General features: G+C 37.8%; 1 protein-coding gene across 1 annotated transcript in view; it reads left to right on the plus strand.

The window, feature by feature from the left end:
* Positions 1-12,860, plus strand: part of mtor (mechanistic target of rapamycin kinase) — a 175,509-nt gene that overhangs the window by 16,017 nt on the left and 146,632 nt on the right. The window contains exons 12-15 of the mRNA XM_030140024.1: positions 3,850-4,059; positions 4,966-5,171; positions 8,380-8,502; positions 8,736-8,819. Of these exons, the coding sequence (XP_029995884.1) occupies positions 3,850-4,059; positions 4,966-5,171; positions 8,380-8,502; positions 8,736-8,819 (623 nt within the window). The remainder of the gene's footprint in view (positions 1-3,849; positions 4,060-4,965; positions 5,172-8,379; positions 8,503-8,735; positions 8,820-12,860) is intronic.

The following is a 12,860-nucleotide window of genomic DNA, read 5'->3' on the forward strand; positions in this document are numbered from 1 at the left end:
TATGTCTTCTATAAATTGAGGGGAAATTATTAAATTAATATGAATAGACTTTTGAATAAGTAAAGTGTTTTCAAAATATGGTAAGAATAGTAGCTGAAAACAGAGAAAAAAAAATCTGTTGGCATCTGAGAATGTACAGATAACCCTGCTAAAGCATGAAGGACTGACTGCATTGGTCACTGTGTATTCAGTGATGTGGAAAAGAAACATTGATAGTAAACTGGAGATGTAAACTATCAGGCAAGAAACTTAGAGGTGAAGAGGGACACTGTCCACTAGTCCATTAGTGCAGCGTATCATTTCAAGTGCTCAAAATACCAGGTGATTGCATAAGACTTAAAACATAGCTTGTTAAAAACCAGGGATGTCAAACATATTTTAGTTTGACATTCAGCCCAATTTGATCTGAAGTTGGCCGAACCAGTAAAATAACAGTGAAAAAAGTACCATTACATTATGAAAATGTTTACATCTACAAAGCTTCCTTAAAAATGTGTATAACATGAACAACCTGAAATGTCTTAAGGAAAATAATAGCAATTTTATACTATTATTATTGTTACTATTATTATGCCTCATCGTGTCATTTACACATATGCATTATAACTTTCAGATCACAGTGGATCTACAAATACACAAAACATTTAGTAACAGGCAGAAATTAGATTAGTGAACTGTGTTAGCATGCAAAATAAGTAAAGCTTACAAAACGGTTTGTTTTCCCCTAAGACATGTCATTAAGTGAAAACTCAGAATATTTTGGCTCCAAATGACATTCCAGTTTGATATTTTTGTCCTGACATTTCACATACTTAAAGTTTAAGTCCTGTCAGTGTTTGTAAATTCATATTTAACACGGTACATCTTGCCTGTGTTACTATGACAACAGCTAATTTTGCTGCACGATTTTAAATGCATGTTTGTCAAGATTAAAGCCAGACATCAGATAACATTTAAAGCATTGGAAAGCTTAAAAAAGTTAAAAAGTTAAAAAGGTTTTTCAAGGTTTTGAGTTCCCAACTCACTTCTGTGTCTCAACGCTAAAGGTGTGAACTGAGTCGACATCTGGTCGTCTTTTAAAGCATATGGACCATCTGCTGCTCAACAGTGTTCTTTATGGATGTGAAATGAGGCTCATGGATACACCCCTGGGACTTTGTAACTTATATTTGATAATGTTTTCATACAGGTTTGGAAATAATTGTTTTATCACAGTGACAAAGTAGTGAAAAGTCACAATCTGGAAAAGCCATGAAATGTTTGCTCTACAAATTGAGTGAAGACATTTGCTGGATTTAAATCATTCCAAACCGGGACATTTCCAAGTCGAATGAAAATGGCTAAGGTCACACCATTGTACAAGAACGGTGACAGACACCACCTCACAAATTACAGGCCTATTTCTCTTCTCCCACAATTCTCCAACATCCGAGGAAAAACTCTTCAATGATAGATTAGACACATTCATAGAAAAATACAAATTACTTTCAGACAGTCAATATGGATTCAGAACCGATTGATCAACATCACTACCATTAACTGAAGTCATTGAAGAAATCACAAATTCCATAGACAATAAAACATTCACAGTTGGAGTTTTCATTGATTTTAAAAAATGCATTTGATACCGTAAACCATGACATTTTAATCAATAAACTGGAACAGTATGGAATCAGGGGAGTGGTGCTGAATTGGGTTAGAAGCTATTTGGCGAACAGGAAACAGTTTGTGATGATGGGAGATTGTCATTCTGAGTGTTTGGGTATTGTGTGTGGCGTCCCCCAGGGGTCAGTGTTGGGACCTAAACGGTTTCTAATGTATATTAATGATATATGTAAAGTGTCTGAGCAAATGAAATTTGTTATTTGCTGATTACACAAATATTCTAGGAGCTGGTGAGGATTTACAGCAACTTTTTGACATAATCACTTCCGAACTAAATAAAACTAAATTATGGTTTGACAAAAATAAGTTGTCAATAAATCTGTGTAAAACAAAATTCATGATTTTTGGCAAATGTAAAACAAGTAATGAGATAAAGGTACAAACAGAGGGTGTAGATATAGAAAGGGTGAATCAAAACAAGTTTCTTGGAGTGATAATTGATGATAAAATTTGCTTGAAACCTCACATAAAATATGTACAAAAAAAACTATCCAGAAGCATCTCAGTCCTGGCCAGAGCAAAGGGTATATTAGATCAAAAATCATTTCATATTCTGTATAATTCATTGATCTTACCTTATTTAAGTTACTGTTTGGAGAGATGGGGAAATACATATACAAGTTCATTACAAAGACTTTTTATATTGCAAAAAAGAGCAGTAAGAATTGTTCACAATGTTGGTTGTCGGGAACACACAAATCCACTATTTATACAATCTGAAACTTTAAAACTCATTGACCTTGTGGAGTTCAGAACTATTCAAATAATGTATAAAGCAAAGAATAACTTACTGCCTGGCAATATTCAAGAAATGTTTTGTGAAAGAGAGGGAGTCTGTGATCTATGGGGAAAATTTAATTTAAAGATTCATAAAGAACGCACTAGGTTAAAAAGTTTCTGTATTACCATCTGTAGAGTAAAATTATGGAACAAATTGTGTGTGGAGATGAAACAAATATCAAACATAATTCAATTTAAAAAAGATATAAAGAATTGATTCTTGAGAGGTACAGTATTTAATAATGACAGTGAGGCCTGTTTGTTTATAGATGATGTTGTATTGATTAATATGCTGTAATTATTGAAGAAAATGGTTGAATTGTTGAGTCTGTATGACTGTACTGCCATCAACATTTTGTTGTGAATAATTCAGTTACTGCATTATGGATTGTTGTGGTTTGATGCTAAAATTAGGACAGTAGTATTGTTTGATTCTTGTATTAAGTTAATGATAAAGTTGTAAAAACACTGAGGGGTAAGATTAAATAAGTTTAGATTTCTTCCTACTCCTTTTCGACCATGCAATATTCAGACTTGTATGTGCTTGAAGATAGATTCTGTCCATTTAAATGTTATTTTGTTTTTGTCTTAATTTGCTTTGTTTTGTTTTATTTTGTTTCTTTGCATGTTCGAAATAATTAAATCAAATCAAATCAAAGACAACACAACCCAAATGTTCTTAATACCAAGTTATATAAAATGTACATCTGACATTGAAAAGCAATGATGAAACAATTGATGTTGCAACAGCAGAATATCAACAGCTTGCGTTGAGAAGCTGTTAGACTGAATCTGTCCAGAAAATCACAGGTGGTCTAACTAATGTTTGCAAAGCTCATGTGTGAAGCTACATCTAATCATGTTTGTTTTACATTCCCATCAGGTCCTTTAGTCTGTTTCTCTTGTAGTTGGTGCATCAGAAACCCAGTGTCCAGGTGGTGCCAAATATGTAGCTCACAAACACCACAGATGTCGTAGATAAGAGACAGCCTGCATCTGTTTTTATATTCATAATTTGCTATCTAACATTCATTAATTTTTCAAACCACTTAAATCTTGTAAGGATTGCAGGGGGGTGGAGCCTGTTCCAGCTGCCATTGGTTGAAGGCGGGATAACACCTGTTGCCAGTTCATTTCAGGGCTGATGTGTAGAGATGAACATGAGTGATATAGATTGATTCATTAATTTATTAAGTGCATGTTTTTGGTCAATGGGAGGAAGAACATGCAAGCTTCTCACAGAAAGCTGGAATGTGGTGGTTGGAATCGAACCCAGAGCCTACTTGCTGTGAGGCGATAGTGCTAACCACTGCGTTGCCCCCATCTAATATTTTTACCCAAAAACACAAACTGCTCTGATTTTAATGGACCACAGTTCACACATATTCATTTTTGTTTCACCAGGACACTCCCTCACGCAGTTCGTCCGTCACTGTGCCGACCACTTCCTCAACAGTGAGCACAAGGAGATCCGGATGGAAGCAGCTCGGACCTGCTCACGTCTCCTGACGCCCTCCATCCACCTGATTAGTGGACATGTAGTCAGTCAGACAGCGGTGCAAGTTGTAGCTGATGTGCTCAGCAAACTGCTGGTTGTTGGTATCACAGACCCAGGTAACAAAAGAAACAGCTGAGAGAAAAACACACTCCATACAGTGTTGATTTGGTCCTTTACTGTCCTGCATGGGCTTCTGAAGAACTGATGTTTTAATGTAGTTAAATAGCCAAACTTCATTTTTGCAAGCAACAAAATGAGTGTCATGGTCTTTTATTGACTTTATCTGCACATGGCTCAACTCATAAAGACCCAAACAACTGCCAGCGACCAAAAGCATCTACTGATCTAAAATGTTTTAATACCTGCCGATCCACTAATCCTACCAATGCATGTAAATAATTGAGATAAAAGGCAGTTTGTCATATTTACATGGTCATCAGTTTTGACCCATTTGAATGTTCAGAGGCTCTGTGGTGAACGTGGAAACGGTCATCTTCTACAACTTTGATTCACCAGTAAAACACATGGAATTTGACAAATGGTAGTAGTTGTAGATGCTTGTTTTTATGTTCAATTAATGATATATTTTGCTCTCAAGGTTTTCTTCAGTTTTCTGTTTTCATATAATCGCCTTTGAATTTATTTGAAGCTTTAATGAATATCTACATAATCAGTCAATTAAATCTAAGAAAATATAATTGCCTGATTTACATCCTCTGTATTTTACAAATACAAAATGCAGAGGATAATTTTTTAATTAATGGTGATAAATCACTTAAAGATTAGATTTAGAGTAAAAAATTCATTTGGAAGTTGACACAAAAGTAGTTTAGAGTTTTTAAGGGTTAATTAAACTTTATGATTGAAACTGTAATGTGCTAAAAATAGAAAAGGCCTAGAAGTCTTTGTTTCTTTCTTTACTTCAGACATTGTATGATGAGAATCCACATGGTATGATACTGATGATGATGTGGAGATGAGGGGAGCAAACATGTCTGACTGATGGATCTTTTTCCCTATAGATCCAGATATCCGATACTGTGTGCTGGCATCACTTGATGAGCGTTTCGATGCTCATCTTGCTCAGGCTGAGAACCTGCAGGCATTGTTTGTGGCGTTGAACGATGAGGTGTTTGAGATCCGAGAGCTAGCGATCTGCACGATTGGACGCCTCAGCAGCATGAACCCCGCCTTTGTCATGCCATTCCTGCGCAAGATGCTCATCCAGGTAGAGGAGATGCATAAGTGACAACACTAGAGCTGCATCTATCGATTATTTTTGTAACCGGTTAATATATTAATTATTTTCTTTGATTTAATTAAACAATTAGACTATAGAGCAGACTATAGAGCAAGTGCAATCATACAAATACCATGGGATGATAATTGATGAAAAACTGAGTTTTAATGAAAACTGCAGATCTGTGTTTAAAAAGGGCCATCAGCGCCTCCACTGCCTTAGGAAACTGGCACACTTCCACATTGACCGAACCATTTTAACTTTGTTTTATCGTTCTTTCATTGAGTCTGTTTTATCTTTTTGTCTGGTGGCATGGTTCAGAGACCTCAGTTGCAGAGAGAAACTCACTAAATCAAATAGTGAGATGGTCCAGTCACCTGATTGGTGAGTCCCAGTCTTGTCCTGCCTCCCTGTACAATAAACAGGTGCAGAGGATGGCTTCATCAGTTCTTAACACTGACTCCCATCCTTTACGAGGTGAATTTCAACTCCTTTCCTCTGGACGGAGGTTCTCAGTCCCAAGGTGCAGGACACAGCGTTATAAAAATAGCTTTGTTCCTGTTGCCGTCACTGAGCTCAATAAGAAATAGTGACATTGCACTTTACTAACTTATTTAGTTATTTATTCCATTTCTTTGCTCTATTTATTATTATTGTGACTTCAAATTTTTAAATTTTTAAATTTTATGTTCTTATCCTGGTTTTTATCCCAGATTGTTTTTATTTTATCTTTCTGGTTTTTATTGTGCTTTTATTGCATCTTGTTTTTATTTATTTGATCTTATTTATTTTATTCTTTTACTTATCCATGCTGCTATACTGATGAATGATGGAACACTGAGCACTTTTTGTCCTGTCTTTTTGTCCTATCTGTAAGCGTGATCAAGTGCCTGTCTTGCATGTTCAATGTATGTGTTGTTGTAATGCCAAGGCAATAACCTAGACTGCAAAACAAATCTACCTACGGGTATAAATAAAGTAACCTTGACATTGACCTTGAATTATTTGAACAGGCAAAAAATTGTAAAAATGAAATAGACGTATCTGAAAATGACAAAGAACTTGTCCTTTATTCCAGAACCAGCTGAAACAACAACCACAAAAAGTATAAAAGTAAAAGAATATATAAAAAATATCTATATAGCAACAACAATTACAACAGTATAAAAGTATAGGTAACAATATCTATAGATATAAACAGCAACAAACAAGTCAAATGACATCTACAAACAATATGTTCACTGCAGTTTTCACCACATTTGGATCCAACTCACTAACAACTTAAGATGAAATGAACATACAACTGAAAAAAACAGCAACAAATATTTGTAATGTTTGTGTGAAAGCTTAGAAGTTTAAAGGAGTAAGTGATGGTTCCAAAGAAGAAAATTGAACATGTTGTTTGGGTTGATCCTGGTGTCATGTGCATTACAATATGCGTCTGTGAAACAAGAGTGGAACCAATGTTTAAACCCCCTTTTCACAGGGGTGGCGATTGTTGAGAGATCCTTGAGCGATGAAAAAATGGCCAGATCTCTCAACGATTTTTCAGTGAGCGCCCAGCGATCACCAAGATCTCTCAATGATCTTCCAGTGATCTCCATGGTCTCCTCAAAGTTTTGACTCTGTCCAAAACAATCTCTCAACGATCGCCAAGGGAAGCAATCTCAATGAACTCTCAAGGCTTGCCCAACGAGCCCTGAAAGAGGCCTCAATGATCTCATTGATCTCCCAGTGATCTCTCAGCAATCTTTCAATGAATGCCAAATTTTTCCACCCTGAAGGTAGAGATGGTTGAGAGATAAATGAGGGAATGGGTACAACTATCTCGATGACCCCCCCCCCCACCTGATCCAGCTGACCAAACAGTTTAAAGTAGGGGGCCAAACGCACAATGAGCGCACAAGGATCTCCCAGACATTTGCACAGAAATGGCTATTTCGAGCCTTAGGAGATTGTTGATAGATTGGGCCAATTTTTGATCGCTCAGTGGTCACCCAACGATCTTCGTGCTGTGTAAAGGGGCCCTTAGCAGCAGTGAAATGAAAGAAACAAAGCTCCACTTCAGGAGGATTGTGATAATCAATTAATTTCAGCTCCAGAGAACACACAATATCAAAAGTCATAGCTCAACAGTGGAAAGATAATTGAAAGTAGTGCTGCAGTTGAACAAATTGTCTAGCAGAAAATAATATCTCGTATATATTTTTATACATTATTTATGTTATTAAAGAAGTCTTGACTGTATTCTTATGAAATTAAACTAAACTGAACTATACTGTCATCCACTATCTAATTATTTGTTCTGCTTAATTAAGATACAGAGTTCCCACTGGCAAATAAAAACTAAAATCCAATCTTCTGCAGTTTAGGCTTTGATGCATCCCAATATCAGTCTGAAAAATCATTTGGATTATGTAGTTTGTATTACTTTTAGAAATCTGCATAAACTTTTATTCTCTTGTAAATATACTGTCTATCAAATGTAGTCACCACAGAGTGGAGATTCTTCACTCGACTTTATTTGCAGCAAAGAATGTGTTTTACCTGTAGTTTCTTCAGGTTTGCTCAGCAAAGTAACAAAAGCACTTTCAGGTGTGATACATGGACACATGATCAATTATCACTGTGACTTTAGGGATATCATTGTGATTGTGTTTGTCCCATACTGTGACAGTGCAGGTTTCATGGTTCAGTACACATGTGAGCTTGGTGAATAGGACAATAGGACAGTAATGCTCCAATCCAATGGGTGCAGGTGAATCACCACTACTGCACAAGTCACTGCGACTTTTGCACAAGGTTAAACATTGACAAGAGAGAGCAAGAGAGTGTTCTGGTAAAATTACACCGAATGTTGATAGCATCCTAGCAATGCCATCATCCAACATAACTGTGTATTCACGCTGGAGGTATCATCCATGTGCAGCCCCTGTGTGACTGGATATAAACAAGGTTTTAAATTGGATTCTTAAAAAAATCTTAAATTCACCTTGTTGGAATCTGCAGAAACCTTGAGCTTTTTTTGTCCTGCAGAGGGCAGCAGAGGCCTTCATAATTTACAGAACATTAGGCACTTGCAGAACATGAAGATTTTCTTTGAATTTATCTAATTAACACTTACTTAAGGTAGAAAAGAATATGTAAAGTCATTTTTTACATACAAACAATATTTGGTGTTCATCTTTGGTTCCAGATCTTAACTGAGTTGGAGCACAGCGGTGTTGGCAGAAACAAAGAACAGAGTGCACGTATGCTCGGTCACCTGGTTTCCAATGCACCCCGCCTCATACGCCCATATATGGAGCCCATCCTAAAGGTACGATTGCTACACACATGGGCACATTTGTCTATCACCATGGGTCTATTATGTTTGACTGGGGTTTTATATTTTTTTTTAGTGGTTGTACGATGTAAAAGTATTGGTGAACCACAATTACTCAGTACCTGAAAATGAAAAATGAATGTGATAAAGTAGCTGTCTGCACTTACGTGAGTAGTTGGCTTTTTGGAAAGTTCACAATGAAACCCATTTCCTTGTCACTTTCACAGGCCCTCATCCTCAAGTTGAAGGACCCAGATCCTAATCCTGGGGTGGTCATCAGTGTTCTTGCCACGATTGGGGAGTTAGCTCAGGTAATGCTTAAGCTTTCTAACATTTTCTAACAATCACTGACTTAACATGCACATTGATTTTGACACTGTTATTCTGAGTATATTAATGTGAAATGTGTAAACAGCAATTTTTTTTAGAGTGGAGCATTTTCTTGTGAAAAAATATGGGGATAGACACAAACTCTGGTATTAGTAAGACTTCTATATAGCACTTTCACAATATGCATTCAGACCTGGGGATTCATCATGGTTTGTGACGCACTTTTGTTTTAGGTCACCTGGATAGATCTGGTCTGTTTCAGAGGGAGAAATTTATATACTTTTAAACATTTTGAGAGGACAGCTGTTTGGATGTAGCTGCACGTAAACAGGAATATTAGTGGGTCAGTCATTTTCATAAGGTATGTAAACTGTTTAGTTTTCAGAATAAGGACAAAAACTGTATTGTAAGCATTTTAAGCGTGCAAATGTATGTCTAATGCATAGGTGTCAAACATATACGGCCCACAGGCCAAAACCAGCCGGCCAAAGAGTTCTATCTGGCCCGTGGGATGAATTTGTGAAATGCAAAAATTACACTGAAGCCATGACCAATCAAGGTTGTTAGTTATTGTACTTCTGGTTCCACATTCAACCCAATATGATCTCATTAGACCAGTAAAATACAATAATAGTAAACTACAAATAATGACAACTCCAAATTTTTTCTCTTTGTTTTAGTGTAAAAAAACCCAAATTGAACATGAAAATGTTTACATTTAGAAACTGTCCTATCACAAAAATGGGAATAAACTGAATAAATATGAACAACCTGAAATGTCCTCAAGAGAAGTGAAATTTTTACGATATTCTGCCTGTCACTAAATGTTTTGTGTGTTTGAAGATCCACCATGATCTGTAAGTTGTAATGTACATGTGTAAATGCTAAACTGAGGCATAATATTGTTAAAATTGCACTTATTTTCCTTAAGACATTTCAGGTTGTTCATGCTATTCATATGATGAAACTTTGTAGATGTAAACATTTTCATAATGTAATTTTACTTTTTCACTGTTATTATTTGAATGTTCTGGCCCACTTGAGATTAAATTGAGCTGAATGTGGCCCTTGAACTAAAACGGGTTTGACACCCCTGATGTTATAGATTTAGCTTCAAAGCTGCAGCTGGAACACTCACATGTCTGAGTAGAATTTATTGTCCTCCCGCACAGTTTTTGCATCTTAGTCTAGAACAATTATAATACTGTTTTGTGAAATGTAAGGAACATTACTTCATTCTTTGCTCTGTCAATTGATCAATCAATTGATCAAATTTTGTTTATGTAACGCCACATCATAACAAAAGTTATCTCACGACACCTTACATTTAGAGCTGGTCTAAATCAGACTCTTAAGCCAATTTACAGAAACCCAACAGAATCCACCAGGAGCAAACACATAGTGACATTAGCGAGGAAAAACTTTCTTTTCGAAGGCAGAACCCTGGAGCAGACCCTGGCTCTTATGATTTATTAGCATTAACAAACTGAAAAGGGTCTGTTTGATAGGATTTAAACTACATTAATGCAGTTCCTTTAATACTAATTGATGGTTCCAGCCATTGCAGGTGGATGTGATGGTTGACAGTCTTGAATGCCACACTAAGATCTAATAAGACCAGTGTAGAAACAAGTCCCTTGTCTTAAGCAATTAGAAGGTCATTGATAATGTTGACCAGTGTTCTTTCTGTACTATGATGTTCTCTTAAACCTAACTGGAAATTCTCAAATAAACTGTTGGCCTGAAGGAAGTTACATAACTGATTGGCTACTATTTTCTCCAGAATCTTAGATATGAATGGAAGATTTGATATAAGTCTATAGTTAGCTAAAACTGCAGGGTCAAGGCTGGATTTTTAAGAAGCGGTTTGATTACAGCTACTTTAAAGGACCGTGGTACATAGCCTGTTGATAATGACAAGTTAATCATATCAAGGAGGTGGCTGCTAAGTAAAGGTAAAGCATCTTCAATGAACCCTGGTGGAACTGGGTCTAAGAGACAGGTAGACGGTTTGGATGAAGAGGCTATCAAAATTAGCTGATTAACCCCTATGGGAGAAAAGGAATCCATATAACCAAATGGGTCAACAGTCAACTCTGTGGTTTCTGGGTCTGATGGATTAAATGATGAACTACAATTTTAGGAGAACAGGAGGCCATTAATTTTTTTGGTAGGTTTTTTTTTTGCTAGGTAAATCTGACATTGATATAAATCAGCCACAGGGACAACGTTCAGAGTGCAGAATTCAGAGCACAGCACTCAATACACAGAACTGATGTCACACAGCACACTACTACATGTAACATGTAGCTCCACCCACCCTCTCCAGCCTCCAGAGCAAAGAACACCATGAAACAACATATAGAGTATTTAAAATAATAGTTCCTATTCTATACTATATACTATGACCAATTTGTTGTGTCTTCCAACAATTCCCACAGTACTATGGTAGCAACATGTACAAAAGAATGCACTGAAGTATACGCCATATATCACCACAGTACTGTGGCTACAAGAGGTGAATGAGTTCATGTAACAGTATCCCTGATTGGCTCTAGTACAAATGCTAACATTTGATTGGTCTGTGGCAATAGACGAACCGATATTTTGTGCCACAGTATTGTGGCAGTAGCCATTGCCAAATCTTATTATTGAAGAAATTCATAAAATTGTTGCTATAGACGCAGGAGTACAAGACTCATGCAATGTGGCTCTTTGACAGTCTGGCTACAGTGCTAAACAGAAACCTGTGGTTGTTCTTATCTTCCTCCATTAATGATGAATAATAAGCTGCTCAAGAAGAACAAAGTGCCCTCCTGTATTTATTTAGACTGTCCTGCCAGGCTGAATGGTGTTCTTCCAGTTTAGAAGAATGCCACTTTCTCTCATGTTTTTGGGTATGCTGCTTTAAGTATGAGAATTAAACCAGGGAGCCCACTTCCCTTGTTCTATCCATTATCTTCCACTTTATCCGGGGCCGGGTCGTGGGGGTAACAGTCTAAGCAGGGACGCCCAGACCTCCCTCTCCCCAGACAACTCCTCCAGCTCTTCTGGGGGGACCCCGAGGCGTTCCCAGGCCAGCCAAGAGACATAGTCTCTCTAATGTGTTCTGGGTCTTCCCCGAGGTCTCCTCCCGGTGGGACATGCCCGGAACACCTCCCCAGGGAGGCATCCAGGAGGCATCCGAAACAGATGAACTGCCACCTTAGCGTGGTGGGGGGATCATTGAGTGCCCGAATGATCCCAGGAGCTATTTTGTCAGGGGCTTTATGCCCCTGGTAGGGTCTCCCAAGGCAAACAGGTCCTGGGTGACGGGCCAGACTAAGAGCAGTTCAGAAGCCCTTATGACTACAAAACATCAGAAGAACGTGATGTCGCCCGGTATGGCGCAGCCGGGGCCCCACCCTGGAGCCAGGCCCATGGTTGGGGCTCGAATGTGAGTGCCTGGTGGCCGGGCCTATCCCCACGGGGTCTGGCCGGGCGCAGCCTGAAAGAGCGATGTGGGCCCGCCCTCCAGTGGACTCACCACCCACCGAGGGAATTGTAGGGGCCGGGTGCTATGTGGATTGGGTGGCAGTCGACGGCAGGGAGCCCGACAACCCGATCACCAGACACAGAGTCTTGCTGTTTCCCTTGTTCTATAATCTTTTTAATCTTTTTTTTAGTGGAGTGATTAAATCGAATGTTTTTCGCAGGTCTATCAACAAACTCATCAAATTGAGATGGACTAAAATTGACTGAGTTGGGGAAAGAATCTACTGTGAAGTTCAGATGCAGGATTGAATTAAATCCTGTTGGGATTTCCTCCTTAAGGAACAGATACAGTACAATCTGATAAATGTCTGGTGTAAACATTTTTGCCAGGAAGGGACTCATTAAATAATAAAAATTCAAAAGTTATTAGACAGTGGTCAGAGAGGAGAGGATTTTGTGGAAAAACTATTAAGTCTTCAAGGTCCACACCATAAGTCAAGACTAGGTCGACGCTGTCATTTTCACTGTCCACATGAATATTGAAGTCA

This window comes from Sphaeramia orbicularis, chromosome 7 (assembly GCF_902148855.1).
Source record: "Sphaeramia orbicularis chromosome 7, fSphaOr1.1, whole genome shotgun sequence".
Classification (NCBI taxonomy): Eukaryota; Metazoa; Chordata; class Actinopteri; order Kurtiformes; family Apogonidae; genus Sphaeramia; species Sphaeramia orbicularis.